The sequence below is a fragment of the Catharus ustulatus genome, chromosome 6, assembly GCF_009819885.2.
Source record: "Catharus ustulatus isolate bCatUst1 chromosome 6, bCatUst1.pri.v2, whole genome shotgun sequence".
NCBI classification, from domain to species: Eukaryota; Metazoa; Chordata; class Aves; order Passeriformes; family Turdidae; genus Catharus; species Catharus ustulatus.
In genome coordinates, this window is record NC_046226.1 from 6,280,741 (window position 1) to 6,304,536 (window position 23,796).

The following is a 23,796-nucleotide window of genomic DNA, read 5'->3' on the forward strand; positions in this document are numbered from 1 at the left end:
CTGGGCCAGGCTGCCTGGCTGGGCACTGAGAGGCCCCAGGTGTGTTCCTGGATGGACTGAACCTCTCCCCTTGCAGCACTGGAGTCCCAGAGCCAGCCCAGTCCTCTCACAGCTTTGCCTGCAAGGTGAGATGCATGCCCTCAGTTTGCCACCTCTCTTTCTGTTTGCTCTGTTTAATCCTGAGCAAAGCTAATTAAATTAATACAAATGAAGTATTTGAATGAATTAATGAATGAAGCAAGGCCTCTAGAAAACAGTGTTTCTATTTTAGTGCTTTGAACTTTGCAGTTTGCCTTTTTAAATTTTTTTTCGTGTTGTCACTCAAAGTGATAGTCTGGCTTGAAGTTCAGTTTTAATTTCATAGTTCTGAGGTAAGTAATGGTTGTTTCTTTTCTCAGTGTCAGTAAAGACAATGATAAATTTGAGTTCTGGGCAAGAAATAGAACGACAAAAATATTGAAAAGCCAAGTGAGTTGGAAGAGCAGATATAGCACCTGTTACTAAATATTTCATGTTGGTAGGGTTTGCAGCAGCAAGGAATCATAGAATCATATTGGAAGGGATCTTTAGGATTATCTAGTTCCATCCCCCGAGGGGGAAGCTGAACCTGCTTACCTACAGGTAACCTAAGAAGCAGGTTCAGGAATCAGGAAGCCCAAACCTGCTTCTGCACCAGGAAATGCTGCTTTGTTTTGCAGCTGGCACATTAAAAAGGTTTGTCCTCAAACACAGAGACTCTTGGTCTTTCACTGTCATTTTTCTTAGAATATAATTTTCTAACATTAAGTTTTTTTGAAGAACTAGTGGTTTCTCTGACAGGTACCACTAAAGATCTGCAGCCTTAAAGTGTCAAGTGGAGCAAAGGTATTGTGCTTGCAAGATCCTTGTTCTGCACTATAATGTAGCTCCTCAGCCCCATAAAATTTCTGTTGACTGATTGTTGTCAGATTTTTGCACAACATGGAGGAAAAAGAGTTTTACCAGTCCTCTGTAAATAATGACTGCTTTCAGCCCATCTTTTATAGTTTAGAGATAAATACTGGAAACTAGGAACCAGGAATTTAAAAATGCCCTGTTCTCATCCTGGTTTTTTGGGCTACTCTTTTCTCTTTTGGTTTAGTGGCTCTAGCAAAGTTTCAAAGTTTGTAGCAGACACCACCTAGAAAACCTGCTGGTCCAAACAGGCCATATCAGTGCAGAATAAGATAAAGAGAGTTCTCTGCCGTCTTTGGTTCACAGTCTGAGGACATGTATGTGGCAAAGACCAGCAGGAGATGTGCATTTCTACACTCTTGGGTTTTTTTCCAATGTCTACAATTTTTTCAGTGCTTTACACTTGTCACACCTGCCTGCTGTAGGCAAGGGATTTCCAGTTCCAATCCATGTTGGTTCAGCTCTGCATTTTCAGGTGGAGATAGGTCAGGACTGTGCTGAGTCCCATGGGGGAGAAAATACACCCTAAGTGTGCCCTGAGAAGATTGAACCCCTGCAGGAATGTGATCCACAAATGCTGTGCATCTCTGTGTGGCAGGCAGGTGAACTTCAGTGGATCCCCAGCCTTGCTGAAAGATGTCAGGTTAAAAAATAAAAGGTTTCCAGAGGCTGATCTCGAAAGTCCTGAGCAGGTATTGGTCTCCTGGAGGTCACACTCTGCACACCCCAACAGATTTATCAGCCAAGCCAGGGGGAGCAAGAGCAGCTCTGTCCTTGTCCTGAAGCCTCCATGAGTTTCTTCTTTTGTATTTCAAAGTGAAACTTTCAAAATGTGCACATTGCATTTCATGTGTAAATATTGCTGAGAGAACTGGAACTCTGATATCTCACATGTCTCTGCTATTAAAAAAATAAAACAACAATGCAAGTTTGTTAAATGTCACTCATCGAGCTTCCCTGCTCCCTGGCAATTCTGTAGCAAGGCAAGCCTGGGATGGATAACATGAACAGGATAAAAGATACAAAGAGGCTCTTTCTCCCAGGGTTTTCCTTGGTTTGTTTCTTTATGGCTTCCAGAAATTTGAATATTCAGAGAGAAAAAAAAAAGCAACAAACAAAGCAAACAAACAAAGCTGTTTATTCCTGGTAGCAGGAGGAGCCTGGGAAATGAAGTGATTTGCTTGCTGTTTGTGGAGGACTATAATGCAGAGGCAGGAGGAGAACAGCACCCAGCTACCACATATCCACAAGACTTTTATTTCTCAGAAAATGATCCATGTGAGCCCCACAACTATTGCAGTGTGTCTAATTCCAAGATGTTTTTGTCAGTAATTTGTGACTTGCCAAGATCTGCCAACTGCAGAGATACCCAGGCACTGTAAAAATACAGCAAACAGCAATATCAGGGTTAACTTCACTTCCTCAGTGAGCTGTGTTTTGTCTGGGCTCTGAAACCTAGAGATAAATATGCAAGCTTGCAATCAGTGGGATTTCAGTGTTCCTGGCTGTAATGAGGAACAGAGGTTTCTTTGCTTTATTTTAATGTGATTCCTGGAAGAGGTGATGGTAGTTCCCAGAGGAGCTGAAATCTCCCTGGCCTTGGAGGACAGGGCTGTGCTGGTGTTTGTGCTGCAGTGAGGAGGGTGGGATGGAAGGAGAGGAACATGAAGCTATGGGAGGTGAGTGCTGGGATCCAGGGATGATGGCTCAGCCTGGTTGCTGCACCCTGATGCTGTTTCATGGCCATCCCTCTCTGGACCCAGTGTGGTTGAAGGCACCTGGATGATCCCCTGGGCTGGGATGAAGGGGATGCCCTGACAGTAGCACACCTCAGGTCGTGCCTGAATTTCTCTAGACCATTGTATTGAGGTGCCTCACTTAGGTAAATGACTGTCCAAAGCCTCAGTGCTTTACCAGGGGTCACTCTGTAAATCTGTGCCAGAGACTGCAGGAAAAAAATACCAACAAAACCATGGTGTTTGTTTTGTTTTATATATATATATAACTTTGGCTCCACCAACTATCAAATTATGCTGTATCCCATTTAATACCTGAGTCTCTCAGCTCTGGCTGCTGGATGAGACTCCTGATTTAGGTGGTACCACCACAGTCAAGGATTTTCCTTGTGTCTGGGTGCCTGTCTGGCATCCAGAAGTCCTTATTCCCTGAAGGTAACAAGGTTTGTTGTTCTGCAGTGTTTCACTACCTCAGTTTACCTGGGAGCTACTCAGGCATTGTGGGAGACCAAGGTTCCCTCTGGCTCCCCAGACATGAGGAGGAGCAGCAGCATCAGTCTGCTGCATGCTGAGGGTGTTGAGCAGTTCAGTCCTACACCTCACTGGGGTGGGGCAACATGTCCCAAACAGCCAAGGGCAGACAGGGTCTTCAGCATTATTCAGCTGGCATGGGCTGCAGGAAGCAGAGCTCATCTTCTGGTGTGCTTTAGGAGGCAAATACACGCACTTGCAATTTATACACCTCTGGTTTAAGTTGTTCCAGACCATGCCCAGCAGAAAATAATGAGTTTCCTGCTCTTCAGTGCCAGCTGTTTTTGTTTCCTGAAGTGCTTCAGCAGCAATGATTCTGTTTGTTTTCCAGAATGAAATGCTGAATCAAAATAGAGCTTTGAGCAAAGAGATCCTGACGTTGTTTGGCCAGGGTGACCTCAAGCTTGGCAGAGGCAAGAGAGGAGGGATGAAAGCTTCTGCTGTCCCTGTCTGCTGGCTTTGGGGAAAATTTCATTTGTGATGTGGGATAAACTGCATGCCCTCAGCATGGCTCAGGGTGCTGTGGACACCACCTGCACTGAGCCAGATTGGTGGCTGCTCCTCCTGGCACTGCCAACACTGCTGGTGGCTGCAGATGAGGGAATGAGGCAGTTTCATAATTGAGGGTAAATCTGTCTGTCTGAAAAGGATGCTCTTGGGTTTCCCTGGGGCTGCCTTGAATGAGGCCAGGTCTGCACCAGCTGTCTGCACTGGGAAATTGGAGCAGGGCTGTGGTTGGTTTTTGGGCCAGAATCCTGCCTGGCTGAGCTGAGCCTGCCCTGGGTGTGCAGTGAGGCAGGAGGGGAACCCTGGCAGTGGTGAAGAGGAGGGAGGAGGTCTGGCCGAGCTGGTGTCCTGCTCTCCTTGCCCCATCTGCTGAGACAAGGGGGAAAAGTTGCTTGGAGAACAAGTAGAGCCATAAGGGTCTGGAAGAAGGACAGAGATAAGGAATATAAGGAGAGATAGAAGGAAGTAGGAGGCTGGTCTGGGGAGTGGTGATGGATGGGTATGGGCAGGAGCAGTCAGGAATCAGCAGCTTAAAGAAGCCCAAAAGGTTAAAGGAGGTGAGAGGAGGAGAATATGGACAGGAGATTGTAGAGGAGCTGCAGGGGACAGGGAAAGGCTGCAGCAGCAGCATAGCTGTGACCATCAAAGTTTCTTGCTAGAGTCTGGAATGTTTTTAATCCCAGAATCTCAGCTCTTTTCTGCCGTCTAGCTGCCAGACTTGTTGATATGTGTGTCTGTCAGTAGCACTGATCCACACAGTAAAGCAGAGTCCTTTCCTGGGCAGTGTGTGTTCCCCTGAAATGCTCTCCTCTCTCCCTGGAGCTGTGTGCTCAAAACCACAGCCTTACTGCTGAGCCAGGACCGAGGACTGCTGCAGTTCCAGCAGATGAACTTGCTTCCAATAATAATTTTCTTTGTTTATCAAATGTAGGAAACTGCCTTAAAGCCAAAAACCTTTTCATTTGAAGGGTGTCACTAGAAAATCAAACTCTCAAAAGTCAGGCAATGCTGAATTTTTGAGTCTAAAATGTGTCCTTCCTGTATGTTCACAGTAAAACTTGCAGATCACACTTGCAAGTCAGCAAGGTTAAAGGCAGAAGAATATTTCTTGTCCAGCCTGCCAGCTCAGAGTTCTAAGATGTTGAGTGAGGAATCTTACTGAGTGATGGCCTCAGTCCAGTCCTACACCTTGCATTGACTCTGGTTCTGTATTCACTTCTGAATGGGAGGCAAGTGGGAAAAAGAATCCCTTCAAGGGAAAGGTCCAGTTGCATCCAAAAGGGATGATCCCAAGTTGCACATGAAGGCCATGGCAGAGAAATCCCCATGTCCATGATCTGGCTGGGAAATGGCTGTGTGGGAAGGCAGTGCTGGAAGGAAGGCAGGGTGCTCTGTGGGGAGAACTGCTTAAACCTGTGTGAGGGCTGTTGTGACCATCAGATGGGACTTTCATCTCCTCCATTTGAGCCTAAACAAATTCCCTCCTTAAGTGTTCCTTCCCCATTGGAGGACTGGGAAAAAAGATGAAGCACAGGTTTTAGGTGTCTCTCACAAGCTGTTGGGGAAAGTGACTTTTTCCTGCTCTCCCACCTCTGCTTGTTTGTTAATTGAGAGGGGACCCGGGGGGAAGCAGGATATGTATTTACTGCTGCTGTTCTTACACCTGTGGAAAGGGCCCCTCTTGGGAGAATGAAATTGGTGGGTGTCACATCAGGGAGCTGCTGACACCAGACTGCCCAAGCAGTCTGAGGGTGAATCTCCATCCCTGAAGTGTTCAAGAAACAGGTGGACACTGTGGCACTCAGTGCTGTGGTTTTGGTGACAATGTGATGTTTGGTCAAAGGTCTGGCTCGATGATCTTGGAGGTCTTTTCCAACCTTTATGATTCTATGATCCTGAGCCAAGGCAAGCAGCACCCTCTCCATGTGGCAGCCAGCATTTTTACAGCTGTATTTGTGGGATTTGGGACATCTGCTTTTGCAGTCCCAGAGACATATTTCAGAAGTGGAGAAATATGTATTGCAGGGTGAAAACCACGTTTGGGAGGAGATGGGGAAGGAGGAGAGAATCAGGTTGGCTGTGTTGGCTGCTGGGAATCTGATGGGGACAACTGCATTTCCTGAAGGCGCTGCTGCTGGCCTGCAGCCCTTGGGAAATCCCTCTGGGGAATCACAATAATCCCCTGGCACTGGGAGGGGCTGAGCACTCATGGTCCCTGCCACCTGCAGAAGCTTCAGGATGGATTGTGCCATCCCCAGCCTGAGCACTGAGCATTTCCTTGCTGACTGCTAAGGTGGGGATGTGTTGATGAGAAGAGGTGCTGCTTCTTGGCAGACCTCTTCCCACTAAGCTGGGAATACAAGAGGCTGAATTTATTTTTCTTGACAGATGCTTTGCTGCGGCAGTGTCTTACTCAGCCCATGGTGTGTGGGAACCTGCGTGGGAGAGCCACATGGTAAACAACCTGCTTTTTAAGGCTGTTGAAATTAGAGGACTCGTTGGCAAGCTGCCACATGGAAGTCTCAGAAGTTCCTGGGTCAGCTGTGTGATCAGAGCTGAGTTTGCTGTCAGACCACTTGGGCTCCTCAGCTGTGGGGTGACCAGTCCACCAGGAGAATCCAGGTGTTGCAGGGTGGTGATTCAGGGGTTGATCATCCTGCCCAGTGAGCCCCAGGCCAGTGCACCTCCAGGAGAAAAGCTGAGGCATCTCAGGGCAGCAGAGGCCCCAGTGACAGAAAAAGGGGAATGTTTACTTGGCCTGTTGAATTAGCTTCCCAGGTAGTTTGTTCCTGACTGGATTCCAGTTGTGCTTTGGGATGCAGTTTGCTTTCTGGTGGAGAGGTGCAGTGCCCTTGGTGAGGAAGGCTTGAGATTTCATCTAGGGATGGCTGCTGTGTTGAGGAACGTGGTTACTTGTTTGTGGAGATGCTGCAGAACTTCTGGACACAAACTGCTTGATATTCCCATCTCATCTGGCTTTTTGTTCATCCTGCTTTCTCTGTGTCTTTTGTCTTTGTGTTCCATAAAGAGTATTCTCCTGCTCCTCCTCCTTTTGAGGTTGATGTTAAACCTGTGTCTCTAGCAAATTGCACTGCCTGGACATAAGGGTGTGAGTTTTAAGCAGATTTAGTCGATTGTCAGACATTGTGGGGACACCTTTGTTTCCATACCAAAGCAGCCAACTTCTGAATCTGCCCCAGTGCCCCAAAAAGGGGGGATGTCCCCAGAGCATCCACTTAAAAAATAGCTTTAAACTGCACTTGGTTAAAAATAGGTTTGACTTGGATCTCGTGGTTCCCAGTGTGGGCAGGGCCTCCCAAGAGCATGCTGTGATCCTGCTATCACCACCCACATGTGAGCTGCTGCTGGCTCTGACAGAGCAGGAGCAGGGAGGCTTCAGGATCTCCCAGTTCTGCTTTTCTGGGATTGTGCACAAGTGATGGGAGCTTTGACTTATAAATGCTGTCACTCTGTTACTCTTCTGCTCTGTAGCCAGCATGGTTTGAGATCTTCTAAATCAGAGGGCTTGTGGTGCATGAATTAATCATGGAAAAGATCAAAGTTGCTTTGTTAGTTTTATTTTCCTGTTTTTAATGAATAATGTATTAAAATGGTTTTCTTCCCCAGTAAATCACATCTCAACATTTTTCTTTTGAGTTTAGTAAGTGGGAAGGACTAACAGGAGGTTTTACAATGGAAATTCGCTTGCCTAAGCACAAGGAAATAGTAATGATTGTAATTGTGAGGGGAGGAGGGAGAGGAATCAGTTTGTTAGGGCTCTAATGAGCCATGCAGTAAGAGTGTTTTGGGTTTTGTTGGGGTTTTTTTGCCTGTTCTTATGTAGGCCAGTGTGACAGGAATGGGTTATGGAGCTGGTGGGTCTGAGATGCAGGGAAAGGGCTCTGTTGTAGGAGGGAACAGTGGGGCTGGGGTGACTTTCAGATTCTAGTTCTGCTGCAAGACCACATTCAGCTACAGCCAGAGGGAAGCATGTCAGGGATAAGACCAGACTAATTTATTTTGCTTTTTGGAGCTGTGTCTTGCTGGGTAGGGGACAGATACAGCTGGCATTCTGGTCACAGTGCCAGTCTGGGCTCTGATTGCCTCAGTTCAGCGCTCAGGTTTCTCTTGGCTCCCTCAAATCCCTCTTCTGATTTTTTAAATAAAATCCTTTTCTCCTGAAGTCCCATCCCTGTGCAAGCTGAGACAGTTCTTTGCCATCATTTCCCAAGCCTGATTCTCTCTGGCAAACAGATACATCCTGAGGTTTTGCAAATGAATGCAAAAACTTGCAGAGATGGAATGGTAAAGTTACTCGCTATAGAAATGAATGGAAAGGCTTTTCCATTAACATTTTTCAGCCTTGTGCAACACACTGTGGTGCCTTGCTTCAGAGCTGTCAACATCTGCAAGCAAATGTCTAAAACCAACTTTTCTTAGGAAAATAAAAAACAACTTTTCCAAAAAAAATCCTGTAATAGCAAATGTAGAAAAGCTGCTCCGTGCACGTCCGAAACCTGTGTGGCAATTGGGATTAAAACTCTATGCAAAATAACCTGCATGGTGTTCATAACTGGTCGGGAGACTCGAAGAGGCAGCAGAATACTTGTTTTAGAGGTTCTCAAGCTGCCTTCTTCCTTCTCATGTTCTCACAGAAGTTAGCCCCAGCAATGGCTGGCCCTTGGCTCTGCAGCCATCTCCTCTCCTGAAGATGTGGATGCTCCCAGCTCCCAGCAGCCTCACTGGGCAGAGCTCTGTAGAGCTCTCCTGCTCTCCCTGGTGCTGCTACAGCCACCTCCAAGAGGCTGAAAAAACCGAGCCCCCCAAAAGCTGCTCTTCTGTCTTACCACCAGAGCTTTGGCATCACTGTGCAATTGTAGGAATAAGCCTGTGATGGGCTTTTGTAGCAATGGCAGAGCACTGTCATGTCCCCAGTATTGTGTGAACCCCAGTGATCCTGTTCTCACTGCTGTCACACTGAAACATCATCCTTCAGCTTCAGTCCTCAAATGCTGTTCATCACTGAGAGCTGAGATGAATTTATGTCCTAGATCTGGCAAGAAAATAAGGAAGATGGATCTGCCCTACTTCAGCACTTGGACGAGAAACAGAGGCCTTGCCTCCAGTTCTGTGTGATTTGTGCAGGGGTGATTACATGTTTGCATTTCCAAGACTGATGATAGTGCTGTTTCACACTCCTGAGTAAGGAAAACTTTTTTTGGATTCTGAGCATCGTTGTTCCTTCCTTATTTCCAGACAATATTGACAGGTTGGCATCTTGAAAGATGAGCTGCCCATTCACATGGCTCTTCTGTGAAGTCCTGGAAGACAGCATAGTGCTGCCAGCCCTTGCTGGCTCTTTCTCTGATCTTCACACAAAACTTCATCCAGTTTCAGAGGGCAGAATGGCAGCTGGATGGAACCTAAGTCCCAGCCTGTGTTTGGTGTGCCACGTGTTTGCTCTGCAAGGAGCCTCTCCTGGGATTGGAACCAGAGTGCAGAGACCAGATCCTGCACAGACTGGCAAAGGCAACAGAAGGATCAACTTCTGCTGGGAGAGAAACCCCATGGTGAACATGGCCATGATTTGTGCATCCAGCTTAACTTTTGAGGGGAAATGAAGAAAAGCTTTCTAGTAAAAAAGACTAGGCTTTCACTCTGCAGCACTAATATTAGGGAAGCAGAATAGAGTATTAAAATCCTTTTCCCTTTTAGGGGTCAGGCTGTCAGCTTCTTCAATGTTGTGTTGAGTTTAATTACCAAAGCTTCCTGGTTTGACCATCCACAGGATTATGGTGATAAAACTCCAGCTTAAAAGATGCAAAACCTTAGTAAGGGATTTTTGTCATATCTTACATGATTTCCAGCCAGGGAAATAAACATCTCAGTTTACATTCAGTAGATGTGAGGAAGCCCACTGTTAGGTAAATATTGAGAGAACACCTACATACTGATGGCTGGAGGGGTGGGAGGTGAATTAATTTACTCAATCTGATTGATGTATTGTTTTCCTAAAACACCCACTACTGCTCACTGTTAGGGCATGAGCTAGACGAGCATTGAGCATGATCTGAAATTGTTCAGTGCTGTGGTGCTTGCAGAGGTGAGGGGTCTCTTATTCCCCATCTTAATTTTTGTACTCCAGTCAAATCAGTGGTTGGTCTTTGCTCCCTGCTTGTGTCACTCAGTGCAAGGGGAGCTTGCTCACAGTGCTCCTGAGGGGGATGATGTGTATACTGCTGATAAAAAAAAGGCTTAATTAAGTTTTACATATTAACATTTTTGATTTAAGGCTTTTTACATTGCTTTTTTGAATATCTTTATTTCTTTTAAATTAAAATGCCCCTGGTGGCTATGGGAGTGTAACAGTAGGAGCTGTCATGTGTGAGGAGGTACCTGGCTGACCTTTGCTGTGCTGGCGTTACCACAGTGAGATTGATTCCCAATAGATGAGATCTGAGGAGCTTTAACTACTGGAATCAAATAGCTCCAAACACACCACTTCATCCTGCAGCTCTTGCTCTGGTTCTGCTGTAGTTATTCCACCACTGTAAGGATTTGCCTGACAGAACCCCCTGGAATGTAAACTGGGGGGAAAGGAGGGATCTGTGCCCAGGAAGAGCAGGATCAGGTAGGCTCAGGGGGCAGGTGGGGTGGTGGGGAGGCTGCTCAGTGGGTGAGGATGTGCTGGTGCTTGCACGTGTCCTCAGATGACTTGGTGGGTTATTTATTCTCTCCCTGCATGTATAATTTCCACTGCCATAAACATGTGTTCAGTGTGAGTGCAGAGGAGGAAAGGGAAGAGGTTTTTGAGTGTTGAACTTTGTAGTTAAGTTTTGCACATAGGCAGGCACAGTAAATAGCCCATAGTTAGAGATGTCTGAGTTGAACCACGAATGTGGAAACTCCCTTCACTGAGCAATTACTTGTCTGCTCTTAAAACAGTATTTGGACATCTGAACTGTTCATGGTGGTTGTTGCTTTACCAGAGATTAGAGGCTTTTAAAAGTCTGGGTCTATTTAGTGGTCTAGAATGGCTTTGTTTTGTAAAACACTCTGTGTCCAGAAGGAAAATATGCATCCTATTGGAAACTGGCCAGAATGCAAACCATGAGCTGGGAAAATGTCTCTGATGGCTTTACATCCTCTGACACCAAAGATGGGAGGCATGAGGGGCTGCTGCATTGGCTGCCCTGTCACAAAGCCACAGAATGGTTGGAGTTGGAAGAGACCTTAAAGATCACCTCATTCCAACCCCATTCCATGGGCAGGGACACCTTCCACCATCCCAGGTTGCTGCAAACCCCATCCAGCCTGGCCTGGAGCACTGCCAGCGATGGGGCAGCCACAGCAGGATGGGCAGCCTGTGCCAGGACCTCACCACCTCAGAGGGAAGAATTTTTCCTAATAACTCTCTAAATCTATTCTCTTTCAGTTTGGATCTGTTCCCCTTGTCCTAGACCCACATACCCCTGCAAACAGTTCCTTTTCAGATTTCTGGTAGGGTCCCTTCAGGTACTGAAAGGCTGCAATAAGGTCACCCAGAGCCTCCTCTTCTCCAGGTGAGCAATCCCAGTTCACTCAGCCTTTCCATTAGCAGGCTTCAGGGCTGTGCTGATGGATGATTTCTGCCCATAGCTTCTCTCCCAGCGCACTGGGACTTGCTGAACAGATGTGATGGGTGTGAGCTGAGGAGCTGCCATCCCGGTGGTTGGAGGAAGGAGGCTTTGGTAGCCATATGTTTCACCATTTCAAAATCACTTGCAGCTTGTTGGGGGGCTGAACTTGCCAGCTCTGTGGTGTGGTGTGTGGGATGCACAAGCACCCAGTCCCTGAGACAGAGGGATTATTCTGTGGGATGTGGTTATATGTGTAGATGCACTGAATCATGTGGTGGATGGTCTCCTGCAGTACACCTGGGCTCAAGGTATGGTGAGGTTGTGCTGGGCTCTTCCTCTCCTTTTCACTTGAGCCAGCACAGGAAATGGGAAGAATAGTGCCCAAAAGAGTTGATGGCATGTGGAAAGCAATCCAGGCCTTCCTAAAGCCTGCTTGTAACTCAGATTTGTTGTATTGTAAATTGAACTAAGCAAGGGTGAGGATCACCTGAAAGATAAGCAGTGTCAGCAGAACATTAGTAGGGTCTGACAGCCAAGTAGTGGGAGAAAGTGTGAAATTTGAGGAGTATTTTCAATAGGAGTTAGCTTTTAGCAAAGAAAAAACCCAACTTGTGGCATGTGCATTAGTGACAAGCAGGTCTGCAGGATGGAACTGTTGTGATGTGGGTTTTGGTGTCTGAGCAGGAGATGGAAGCCAAGTACAGCTCTAGGGAGGAGGCTTCAGGCTGGCCCTGGATGGGATCCACCAGTGGAGGCAGCATGGAGACTCCCTCTAACATGGGAAAAAGCAAGTGCCTGTAATTCTTTGGGTTTTGTGAACTATTTCAAAACTGCAGTGTGTCTGAAGCTGGGCAAACCACAGGGATGCACAGCAGTGTCCCTTGGGTGGCTTTGCAGGCTGTCATCAAGTGTCCCCTATTCCTGGTGCCAAGGATTGGTTTCCTCTTGCCATGTGTGGTCTGCACTGCCTGGGAGGCACCAGGGAGGTGATGACCCCGTGCTGCTCATTGACAGGAACCACAACAAAACCAGAAACTGCAGGAGCTAAATTGGGATCATCTCTTTGAACTCTGCTAAATGGGGGCTGAAAGGGCATCACCTGTTGGGCAGCAGCTGGCATGGAGCAAGCTGGTAACTGGATTGCTTCTTTAGGTGATTACTGTGTGCTCACTATCCACTCAAGCCCTGTGCTTCCCTTTCCATGCCTCAGAAGTTCTCCTCTACATGCTGAACACCAATACAGGACAATTTGCCAGCTGATGTTTGGTCCTGATCCAGGAAAAACACTTGCATGTTTGCCTAAACCTAGATCAAAGTGATGGTCTCTCGAATTTGAAGTTGGGCACATTCTGTAATACTATTAGGAATTTTTTTTTTTTTTTTAATTCTCACATGAAGTTTCAGGAGGCTCAGCTCAGGAAAGCAGCTGTCTCTTGATTTTTTTAGAGGACCTTTTGGGTGACCTCTTGAGGTTCTTCTTGGGCTTGTTTCCTACGGTAGATAACAAGGTAGTTAAACTTGTGCAATGATGGTTTGAAAGGAATATTAAACCTCCACAAATCAGATCTCACTTCAGGAGATCAAAATGACATCTCATGCATGGGAAAGAGGCGAGTTATCTCCCAGCTGCAGAGTTCCTCCATCTTGCTGTCATCTGTTTCTGGTGCCCACTGACAGAGGCAGGATGCTGAACTGGATGGACCAGTGTTCTGCTTCAGTCTGGCAGCTCCTGTGGGCCCCTGAGTCCTGCTGGCCTCAGTGGGAATTGAACACATGTTTAAGCACTTCCCTACAAAGGCAGGTTCTTCTGTGCCAGTCTCTGCCCAGCTGCTAGGAGCTCTGCACTCAAGAAAGCAGATTTCTGTTAAATGCTTGGATCAGCCTTACCACATCCTTTTTCTTGGTGTGTTTAAATGGGAAAACCTAATTTATAGCATGTATCCATTTAAAAATAAATGCAAGCTGTCCTAAGTCAAAACATGCTCAGTGTCACAGTGATGCTGTGGGTAGGAGTTTCCATGAGTGCCTGTGGAAGGGACATGTGCACAAATGGCTGGGAAAACTCAGCAGAAAACCTTGAATTTTATTGCTGCTGTTGAACCCTGGTCACTGAGAATTTTAGACTTTCTGTGCTGACAGGCTCAAACCCCAGGAGAACACTGCATTTGACTTGAGGCTGTGAAGAAGGCTTCCAAAATTGAATGATAGAACTGGGTTATGGGTGTGTAGTTTGAATAAAGTGTATAATATCACATGGTAGAAAACTTAAAAGTTTAAGGTTTTAGAATATAGTAATATACACAAAGCAAAATGGAAGTTTTAGGGCAGAAGTTAGTCCTTCTTCTTCATAGGTTTGGGTGGTATTGTGTAATTGGTAAAAAAGTCCACCTTGTGGGCCACAGGTGGTTGGTTATGGAGTTATAAGTAAAAATGATTTAGGTAACATTTCATAACTGTTTACCCTTAAAAGGCCTTGTAGAAAAAGAAAAAATAGGACTCAATTTTTCATTTGTTAGCTTGAAGTGCTGTAGAACTCATGTTTTGAGACTGTAATATGATAAGAACTAATAAACATCTGAGTCTGAACAAGAAATACCGTCTTGCTCGTTTAATTCTGATAGAAAAAGAAAATAAAGTCCAATAGTTGCCTTTGCTTCTAAACCTGTAGCAAGAGTACAGGAATACATCCTGTGGCTCAGCAGTGGCAGGATGTTCCCCTTATGGTGACTCCTACAAAGAGCACCAGGAAATATGCCTGTGATGTGGGATTCCTACATTTCAGGCTGACAGCTTTTCCTCTATTTCCACCACCCCCTCCTCCCCAGTGGTTAATCAGCAAAGCCAGTTGAAAGCAGGGAATTGCTGTGCCCTTTTTGTGGGAAGGTGGGTGGCAGGGTGACAGCTGGGTTTGGGTCCTGCTGCTGATCCACTGCTCTGGGAGTTCACAGACCCATCCCTTCCTGTGAATTATATCCATGCAGAGGCTTTGGCAGGAGCTGGCTTTGTCTTGCACCCAGTCATGCCAAAACAAGAGTCCTGAACACAGAACACTGTTGCACAGTCACCTCTGGCACCTTGGTGTGTTGTTCCCCCCAAAAATGCCCTTGTTTTCAGTGCTTTCAATTTGCAAATTAATAACTGAAAACTGAAAATAATTTCTCTCTTCTGAGCCCCAGATGAGGCTTTGATCTGGGATCAGCTGAGTCTGACCAGGTCAGTGTGAGGATCCCAGAGACCAGCTGGCTGGGATATGCAGTTTGGACAGCTGCTGCCTGAATGGGAATGGCTCTCTTGATCTAGAGTTCAATTCATGCCTTTTGAGAGACACTTATTTTGTGTAAATTGAGCTTTGCTGGGAAATTGTTATGTGACTGAACTAAACTCGGTAAAAAGATTAAATTATATTGATAGGTAATTAAATTGTGATATTAAATTGTGCCAGAGGAGTTTGGACTGGGCATTAGGAAGCATTTCTTTAACAAGAGGTGATTCAGACATGGAAAAGGCTCCCCAGACAGGTGGTCAGTGCCCACAGCCTGTCAATTTAAGAAACATTTGAACAATGCTCTTAAAATGCATTAACTTTTGGTCTATTCTGACGTGGTCAGACAGTTGGACTACATGATTATTGCAGGTCCCTTTCAACTGAAATAGTCTGTTCTAAAATTAAATTAAATTTTGGGACAATTCAGATTTGAATGCCAGAAGTTCCTGGATCCCTGCTTTCCAGATTTATCAAATATTACCCAACTTTTGGAAAGTGAACCCTTTAAAGAAAGCTGAGCGTGGCACATATCAAACAACTAGGCATCACTGAAAAAGTAGCCTACATTTTTTTTAACCAACACAGGCTGTACTGGAAGTGTATCAAAACGCTGCAAATAGTGATAAAAAATGTAGCATGAGAATACCAAAGGTGGATGAGCACTGTTCTCAAAGAAAGGCACTGTTTTCACTCAGCAGGTGTGGTGGTGGTCACTTGGTTGTGTGTAGTTGTGTTTTCAGGAGTTATTGCCCAAAAAGCTGTGAGTTTTAACAGCTTCTGGCTATTTACAGCTTGTGAATTAGTAGCTTAATGGCATGTCTCAACATGGGAGGAGTGAGAGGAAGATAACAAAAGGCCGATATTTCTAGATGGAAAATACAATTTTGAGCTAAAGGGGACATTGCAATTAAGTTCTGTACCTGTCCCAGGTGCCATCCTTGTTCTGGACCACAGTCCCCTGACTTCTAAACCAGGATGTAATTGTGGTTTTTGAAAGCATTTTATCATAGACTCATAGAATGGTTTGTGTTGGAAGGGACCTTAAATATTGTCTAATTCCAACCTCCTGCCATGGGCAGGGACACTTTCCACTATCCCAGGTTGCTCCAAGTCCCATCTAGGCTGGCCTGGAACATTCCAGGGATGGGGCAGCCACAACTTCTCTGGGCAACCTGTGCCAGGACTCACCTCCCTCACAGGCATTAATTTCTTCAAACATCCAATCTAAACCTACTGTATTTCTGTGTGAAGCCATTCCCCCTTATCCTGTCACTCCATGGTTCTGTCAAAAGTCCCTCTCCAGCTCTCCTGTAGCCCTCTTCAGGCACTGGAAGGGGCTCTAAGGTGTCTCCAGAGCCATCTCTCCTCCAGGCTGAACAGTCCCAGCTCTTCCAGCCTGTCTCCACAGCAGAGGGGCTCCAGTCCTGGCATCATCTCCATGGCCACCTCTGGGCTTGCTTCAGCAGGTCCACATCCTCCTTAGCCTGGGGGCCTAAACTGAATGCTGCAGCAAAACCAGAAGCAATAACTGTGTGTTTTGTTGTCCTTTTTTCTCCTGTCCCCCTGCACAGGGACTCTGCAGAGGGACGGATCTTCAAGAACCTCACTCGGAAGCGGCAGCGGGCGATGCGAAGGAGGGTGCACCAGGTGAACGGGCACAAGTTCATGGCCACCTACCTGAGACAGCCCACCTACTGCTCCCACTGCAGGGAGTTCATCTGGTAAGAGCAGCTCAAACACCCTGGCACACAGCTCCCAGTCTTTGTGTTCTGGGGACAAGGCACCCCCAGTCCTGAATGTCATGAGGACTTCACCAGTGTGATGCCCCATCAGGTTTGGCAGGGTGCATTTGTGCTGCAAACTGGAGTCTGCTGCAGAGAGGCCAGAGCTGATTTGTATCTTGGATGCTGGAAGCAAACTGGGTTGGTGTGGGGAAGTGGCAGTGTCCCTCCCTTGAAACCACAGATGTTATTTCAAGGGGAAAAAAGTAATGAAGCAACCTGAAGAAAACCCCACTCACTGGAGTGGAGTGTTGAGATTACACTGAGGAAAAGAATTGCTTGGAAGTTCAGAGAAAATTCCTGAGAACAGAAAAGCCATCAGAGAGGTGTGAGGTGATGCACGTGGAGAAGTAGGCAGAGCAAGGAGAAAAACGTTGATATGTCTCAAAAAAAAACATGGAGTGGGAGAGATAATAACAGGGTGTGGGCTGCTGGGATCTGTCTAATATGTGTGGTGTGTGTTGTAATGAAGTGAGGCATTTGAGAAATGAGAGTGAGGGAGAATATGGGGAATACAGGCATGCTGACAGCCTGCCCTGTGAGCCATGCCTGTGCAGTGCTTCCCTGTGCTGGATTGCACCACTGCTGGGCAGCTCTGCCATGGCATCTGATCATTTGGGATCCTCCTGCATTTTGGCTCTGCCTTCTGTAAACAATCTGCAAGATGACCATCTTTCTGCCATTCAACTGTGTCTGTGTTTTCTCTTGGCCAGGGGCGTGTTTGGGAAGCAGGGATACCAGTGCCAAGGTAAGGTGGGGTGCTCCTGTGTGGTGTGTGTGTGTGGGATGTGCTGCTTTGGGAGTGCTTTCCCATGCTGCTGGCATATCCTGCAGCTGTGCAGCTCTGGAGTCACCACTCCTCTTCCTCCCCAGGCAGCCAGACCTGGGCTTTTGAGCCCCTGTCAGGTTTGCTGGCTGCAGGAGCAGCATTCCTGCAAACCCCTGAGTGTCTGGTTGCTGTTCCATCCTGTGCAGCTCCACTCAGTTGCTGGCTGCATGCAACACCCAGATGGCCTTGAGGCACCCAGGGTTCCTTCAGGACAGTGCTTAGCTGGTATTGGGACACAAAGTACCCTGCTGGAATGGCCACTCTCCTTTCTCTCCCTAAGAACTTCGACATAGTAAAATTTGGGAGTTTGTGACTTCATGGGCTGGCACAGCACTTGTGCTGAATGCATGGTTTGGCTGACTGGCTGTGGAAATGTATATGGTGCTTGTTTGCATTTAATTATTGTTCTATCTTTCCCTTATTTTGCCTTTCCCTTTCTCCCAGAGCTGCCTGCATTGTGGTCATTCAGTGTAGTCTAACACAGCCTGTTCCTGTGCAGTATAACAGGGCACTGGTGTCCTGTGAAAGGAAGCTGCATGTAAATGGATACTGCTGTGTGAAACACTCTTCACTGGATAATTATTTCAACAGCATTTTTTGAGTAGTTTGAGAAGCTACACTGTTGTTCTGTGTCCATCACCCATATTTGATATAGCAACTGTTTTCTAGCTGTGTGAATGATCCAGTACAGAATTTTTGTTGCAGTAGGCTGAAGATAACATCTCCAGATCTGTTGTAATTTCCAAGCCACCAATTATTTTTCACATCTTTACTGTGTGCTGATGATGCAGCTGAGCCTAAAGGAACCCAGCTGGTGGATTGATGTGTTCTGAGTCTTCCAAGGGTTCTTTTCAGCGTGCCTCTTTTATTTCCTAGTGTGCACCTGTGTTGTACACAAGCGCTGCCATCACCTCATTGTCACAGCTTGCACGTGCCAAAACAATACTAACAAGAACGATCTCAAGGTAAAGTCATGTTGGTTATTTTGGGTCATCATACTTTGTCTGGTTGCTTGGGTTGTCCTGTTATAGAATTTACTTTATGTTATCTTCATTCATGTTTAAAGTGGGGAAGAGTGATAGGGACCTGCTTAAAAGCCATGCAATGTCATCCATTTGCTGTTTTGTCAATGCCATTAGCTGTTGGATTAGCACATGTTTAAGAAGTCAGGATATTTTCACTGGAAGACATCAATAAGTAGCAAATCCTTGGTTTCCTTGGTAATTTTCTTGTGATTAACTGTGGTGCAATCAAAATTTGGTGTCCTGTTCTTAATGTGGATTTCTCTGGCCAAGCACTGGTCTTTGTTTTGGCTCTTTTTTCTTTTCTGATTGCCTGAAGGGCTCATTCAGTTGTTGCTCCACATCTTTGCTCTGTGAAATGCATTGTAATAAAGAACCCTTGCATAATTTATGTTTCTGGAGGTTTTCTTTCTTGCTAGTTTTGGCTGTGTTTGATGGGAGTAACATCCCTGCCTACACTGCCCTGTGCATTGCATGTCTCATTTCTGGAACTGGAAATGGTTCAGTAACTGTTTGAGGAACAATCAAATCAAATCTCTTTATTCATGAGGGAGCTCTGTGTTCTGTGCCATGCAAATGCCTTTGTTTGTTATTTCTTGCCTCCAAACTGCTGAGCTAAACTCCTTAAGATGACCCCTTCACAAACCAGATGAAAACAACTTAGGAAGCCTAAGGGTAAAATACAAGTTAAATAGTGAATGTCCTCGCCCTCTCTCGGGATTATGAAGGTTTTATAACACATTTAAACAACTTTAAAAGAAGCCAAAAGTGAGGAGGCACCACTCATCTTCTTGTTCCAGTCACACCCCAGACTTTTCTTTAATAGAGCTGTGGGCTCTGCCTCAGCTTTTCCAGGATCTGCATGTTGAGAAACAAAGTCAAAAGTGATGAATGTGCTAAATGGGGATTGGTTTCTTCAGCCATTGAAACATTTTTTAAAGGTGTCCTTGAGATCTGAATGCTTTACAGTTGGAAAAGAACAGGGTTAGGAAGGGGATGAGTACAAGTGATAAAGTGAAATGTGTGTCTGAAAGGCTGTTAATTACCAGAAGAGGAATGAGAATTTTAGGAGGAGCTGTGAAAGCAATCCTATATTAAAATTAATAAAATTCACAGTTTGACCTGAAATTACATGTTTTTGCACATGATATGCAAGTCAATAATTTCAAAACCTTGTGATTAAAAAATGCTGTAGCTCACACTGCAGTGGGATTGATTTGTTTTGAGATAATCTAATTCTAACTTGTCTTTAAAGTAAGGGCTAGGGAGCCCTTATTTTAAAATCTGCTTTGCCAGGTAGTCTAGCCTGGCCAGCAAGGAAAGCAGGGCTGGCACACAGCAGGTGAGGCTGTTAATTCAGAATTCACTTGCCATAAACATCAGTGAGGTGATGGATTGGGACATTTTCTGACTTGAAATAATTTTCTTAGATTTGCACTTAAATGCCTGTATGTAAATGAACACCAGCTTATAAATATATGTTTGAATTTTAAACCTGAGCTTTCCTTTTGGTGCTGCAGGTGACTGAACAGAGGTTTGGGATCAAATTCCTCATAAATTCAGCGTCCACAACTACAAAGTCCCGACATTCTGTGACCACTGTGGCTCCTTGCTCTGGGGATCATGAGACAGGGTCTGCAGTGTAAAAGTGAGCAGCTTCTCACCATTGCTTTTTCACAAAATACATTTATTTTTAGACTCTTGATGCACTGTGTGGGGTTGATTTGTGCAGCCTTCTGGAGAAAGCTGAGCAATGACTATTTATCTTAGGAAGAGTTAAAACAAAGGCTGATCTCCTTTTTAATCCCTGACTGCCAGAAGGACTCTGCCTTGCACTCTCAGCACAGCTTTGTTTAACTTGCATTATTAAAAGTATTCTGCTTCCTGCATTTGTATTTTCCCTTTACCTGAAGGTTTTTCCTCAGCTAATGAGATAAGGCAGTGAAAAGGCATCCGAGGGGAAAAAAAGGTCATTGCTTTAGGCTGACTGCCCTGCCTGTTAATTGATGACTAAGCATGTTCTGGTGGTGTTTTTGTTGCAGTGCTCCAGACTGTAAAATCCTTGCCTTCATCTCCCACAAGAGGGTGTGTGTGTACTCATGAGTTAGAGCAAGAATGATTTTTGTTTCCCACTGAACACTGTCTTTAAAATTAGATACAGGGAAATGCAGGGGATGTTTGTTGTGAATTCTGTGGCATTATAAATACTAATTGTACTTACAGACATAGCTGCAATGGTAGTTATGCACCTCAAAAATATGTGCTTATGAAAAGCTTTAGGCAATAATGGTATCCTGCTTGGAGAGTCTGGGATCTGTTCCTGGGTTTCAGGAGTTTATTCTCTTACAAGAGTCCTAATTTTGCTTCTACTTAGATCAGTGGCAAAAAAATCCTTCTGCTTTAAACATACAGGGTAGATCCAGATGGGTGTATTTTCTGAAGCAGAATTAGTAAATTGAACCTCAGCAGTAAACCCCTCCAAGTTATTTTAATTGTTCCTTTGCTTTTACTTTGCATTGCCCCGGTCAGTCTGTAAAATGAACGTCCACATCCGATGCCAAGCAAACGTTGCTCCAAACTGTGGGGTGAACTCAGCAGAGCTTGCAAAAACCTTGGCCTGCATGGGTCTGCAACCAGGAAGCATTTTCCCCAAATTCAGTGAGTATTTTTTCCTTCTCTATTTTAAAGCATTTACACTTGAGTTTTCAATGAGTGTAGGAGGGCAGAGGTTTCCCATAGACAGGTAATGTAGGGTGGTGGACTGCAGGAGCAGGTCTGTGTTTTGTGGCAGACTCACCTGGAAAATGGATGTCTGACATCCAGGTTTTAATCTATAGGTGTTGCTTTATCTCAGTGCTGTGACTCTTCAACACTCTTTCATCTGCTTATCACAAATGAAAGCAGAATAAAACCCCCTAGACTAATTAGTGATCAATAAATTCATGCCATGCATTTTTTTTATTTTTTTACTGCAAGCGCAAATGCTGTCTGCATGCATGGCTTGTGATAGACCAAAAGAGCTCAAGAAGAAGCCTAGTTCTCTTCCCACCTTTGTTACTTTTTCTGTGTGATTTTGGGGAAACCATTTCATTCTTCACTACATCCCTGGCCAAAAATCTGTTGGTCCCTGTCAACACAACAAAAAAAAAATATTAAAACCCAAACCATCATTTCCAAATGTGGTAAGTTTTTCTTATACCATTAGCCAGCTGCATTTATCAACCACATCACGTTTGAATCAGCCTAGCAGGCTCATTGGGCTTTGCTGCCCCTTTGGATTTTAGTTGGTTCATAGCAAACTCTCATCTTTGCTCTTCCCACTTAGCAGTTTGGGGACAGTTATCCTGGGAGTTACAGGGAAACCCCACACTCCCTTCTCCGTTCTGCAAAAATCAGCGCTTGTTAACACTTGTTGTTTGCATCATCTGCACATCAAAAGGAGATGAAACAGAAAAAAAAATCTGTGCTTGGTGTTTAATGATCTCTTCTTGTTATTCATGACCTAAAGGATCTAGGAAAGTGTTCAGCCTGTGCTGTAAGGACAACCCTGAATGGCTTTAATCGGAAGATGAGGGTGGGTTTAGATCATATATCAGGAAGAAATTCTTTACTGTGAGCCTGGTGAGACCCTGGCACAGGTTACCCAGAGAAGCTGTGGATTGCCCCATTCCTGGAAATGTTCAAGATCAGATTGGATGGGTTTTGAGCAGCCTCTGGTGGAAGGTGTTCCTTGCCTATGGCAGGGATTTGGAACTAAATGCTCGTGAAGGTCCCTTCCAACACGAACCTCTCTGTGCTTCTGGACTGCTCTTGGTTCTTTGTCCGTGGTGAGGAGTCTCCTCCTCAGAAGGAACTTTGCTGTACACCGAAGTAGTCACAAGATGGAGCTCACGAAGTCCTTGTGACTTTGTTCAGACCAATAAACTGAACAGAAGTGCTCGTTTGTTTGCACTTGCATACCTGGAGAGCTGTGGGCAGAGGGCACTGGAGGTTGGATGGATCTTTCTGTACTTCAAAAATCACAAGCTCTAGAAATGTGTGCTAATACTGGTACAGCTCCTGAATGTGCAACACCTAACATGGGAACGAGCACCATCAAATTTGGAGCAGTGGAGCAAGCTAGGAGCCCATATGTGGAAAAGAGACGTGTTTTGAAGTTGGGGTTCCACTAAACTGGGCTTTGAGTAAGAGTCTTAAAGTCAAGTAGAAACATAAGAAATTCAGATGAGATCAGCTAGGGTTCTAAATCTCACCTTCACTTTGCCTATTGTAAAAATTATGCAGTCCTCCTTACTTTGCTAGTAGATAGAAGACTTGGATTTCCCCACTCTTTTTCTTTTTCTCTTTTTTTTGTGGGGAGTAAAGATGGAGAGAATCAACCTTGACTTGTGGGGATGGTCTTGTGCAGGGCCTGGAGTGGACTCAATGATCCTTGTGGGTTCCTTCCAAACTCAGCATATTCTGTGATTATCAATGATGTGCTGGGCAGTGGGTTTACAACCCAAAATGCCCAGGTCAGGGGCTGCTGTTGAAGTGTCAGCACAGCCCTGAGCAGGGCTGGGTTTGGCTGGTCCCGTGTGGCAGCTGTGTGATTCTAACAGCACAACTCTGTCTCAGTAACCATAAAGTGTCCCTGGACAGGCCCCAAATGCCCTGGTTAGTGGATTGACTACCTGTGATCACCTCTGAAGCAGAAGTACAATTCCTCTGCAGGCTGACACTGCTTTGCTTTCTTCCACAGAAACTGGTCTCTAGATCTACGTTGAAACATCAGGGGAAAGGCAGCCTGAAGGATGGCAACAACATTAGTGAAAGTTCAGCAAGCAAACTCGGGATCAAAGACTTAACCTTCCTTCGTGTGTTGGGAAGGGAAGCTTTGGAAAGGTGAGAGTTGTTCCTGGCTATTTTGTGAGAAACCACATTCCTTATTTAAGCCTCAAGGTAGGTGAAGCAATTTCATAACGTGGTACACAGGCTGTCCAGTGGTACTCCCAGAGCAAGTACTAAGTGGCATTTACTTTGTGCAACAAAGTTGGTTACAGAGAGCAGGGAGAAAAGGGAAGAGGAAAGAAGCTGACAGTAAAGTGAGGAATTGGATATCACAAAAAGAAGTTAGCACTGAAGGAACAGCTGCATGCCAGGGCCCATACCTGGAGCTGCAAGTGTGTGCATTAGCACCCGTTTAGGCAGCTTTTCTTGGAGCATGTAAAGACTTTTCCTTCAAAGGCAAAAAGGCAGTGGTTTAAATGTGGGGAGATGGTGGTTTTGTTTCTCTGCTTTGCCACAAAGCTGATGTGAAAGACTGTGTTTGAGTTTTATAACTGAGGAGGGAGGTGGGATGAATGGCCCTGCTCAGGCAGTTTGTGCTGGCACAGTGAGTGGACCTTCGACCAGCCAGCCGTGTGCCAGACAGGAGCAGCCTGTGGTATTTCTGTCCAGAGCAGCCTGCTGCAGGCAGCAGCATGTGTCATTGATTGTACACTGATGCTAACAGGCTGACTCACTTTGGTCCACAAGCCTGGTCATGAGATGGCTGACCTTTCCAGCCTGGGAAGGTGCAAGAGGATCTGTGC

At 45.6% G+C, this 23,796-nt stretch overlaps 1 protein-coding gene across 1 annotated transcript in view; it reads left to right on the plus strand.

Annotated features, from left to right (window-relative positions):
- PRKCH (protein kinase C eta) overlaps positions 1-23,796 on the plus strand; it is a 114,172-nt gene that overhangs the window by 29,796 nt on the left and 60,580 nt on the right. The window contains 9 exon segments of the mRNA XM_033063905.1: positions 16,174-16,312; positions 17,086-17,120; positions 18,078-18,166; positions 19,744-19,765; positions 19,768-19,842; positions 19,845-19,871; positions 20,753-20,868; positions 20,870-20,881; positions 22,965-23,107. Of these exon segments, the coding sequence (XP_032919796.1) occupies positions 16,174-16,312; positions 17,086-17,120; positions 18,078-18,166; positions 19,744-19,765; positions 19,768-19,842; positions 19,845-19,871; positions 20,753-20,868; positions 20,870-20,881; positions 22,965-23,107 (658 nt within the window).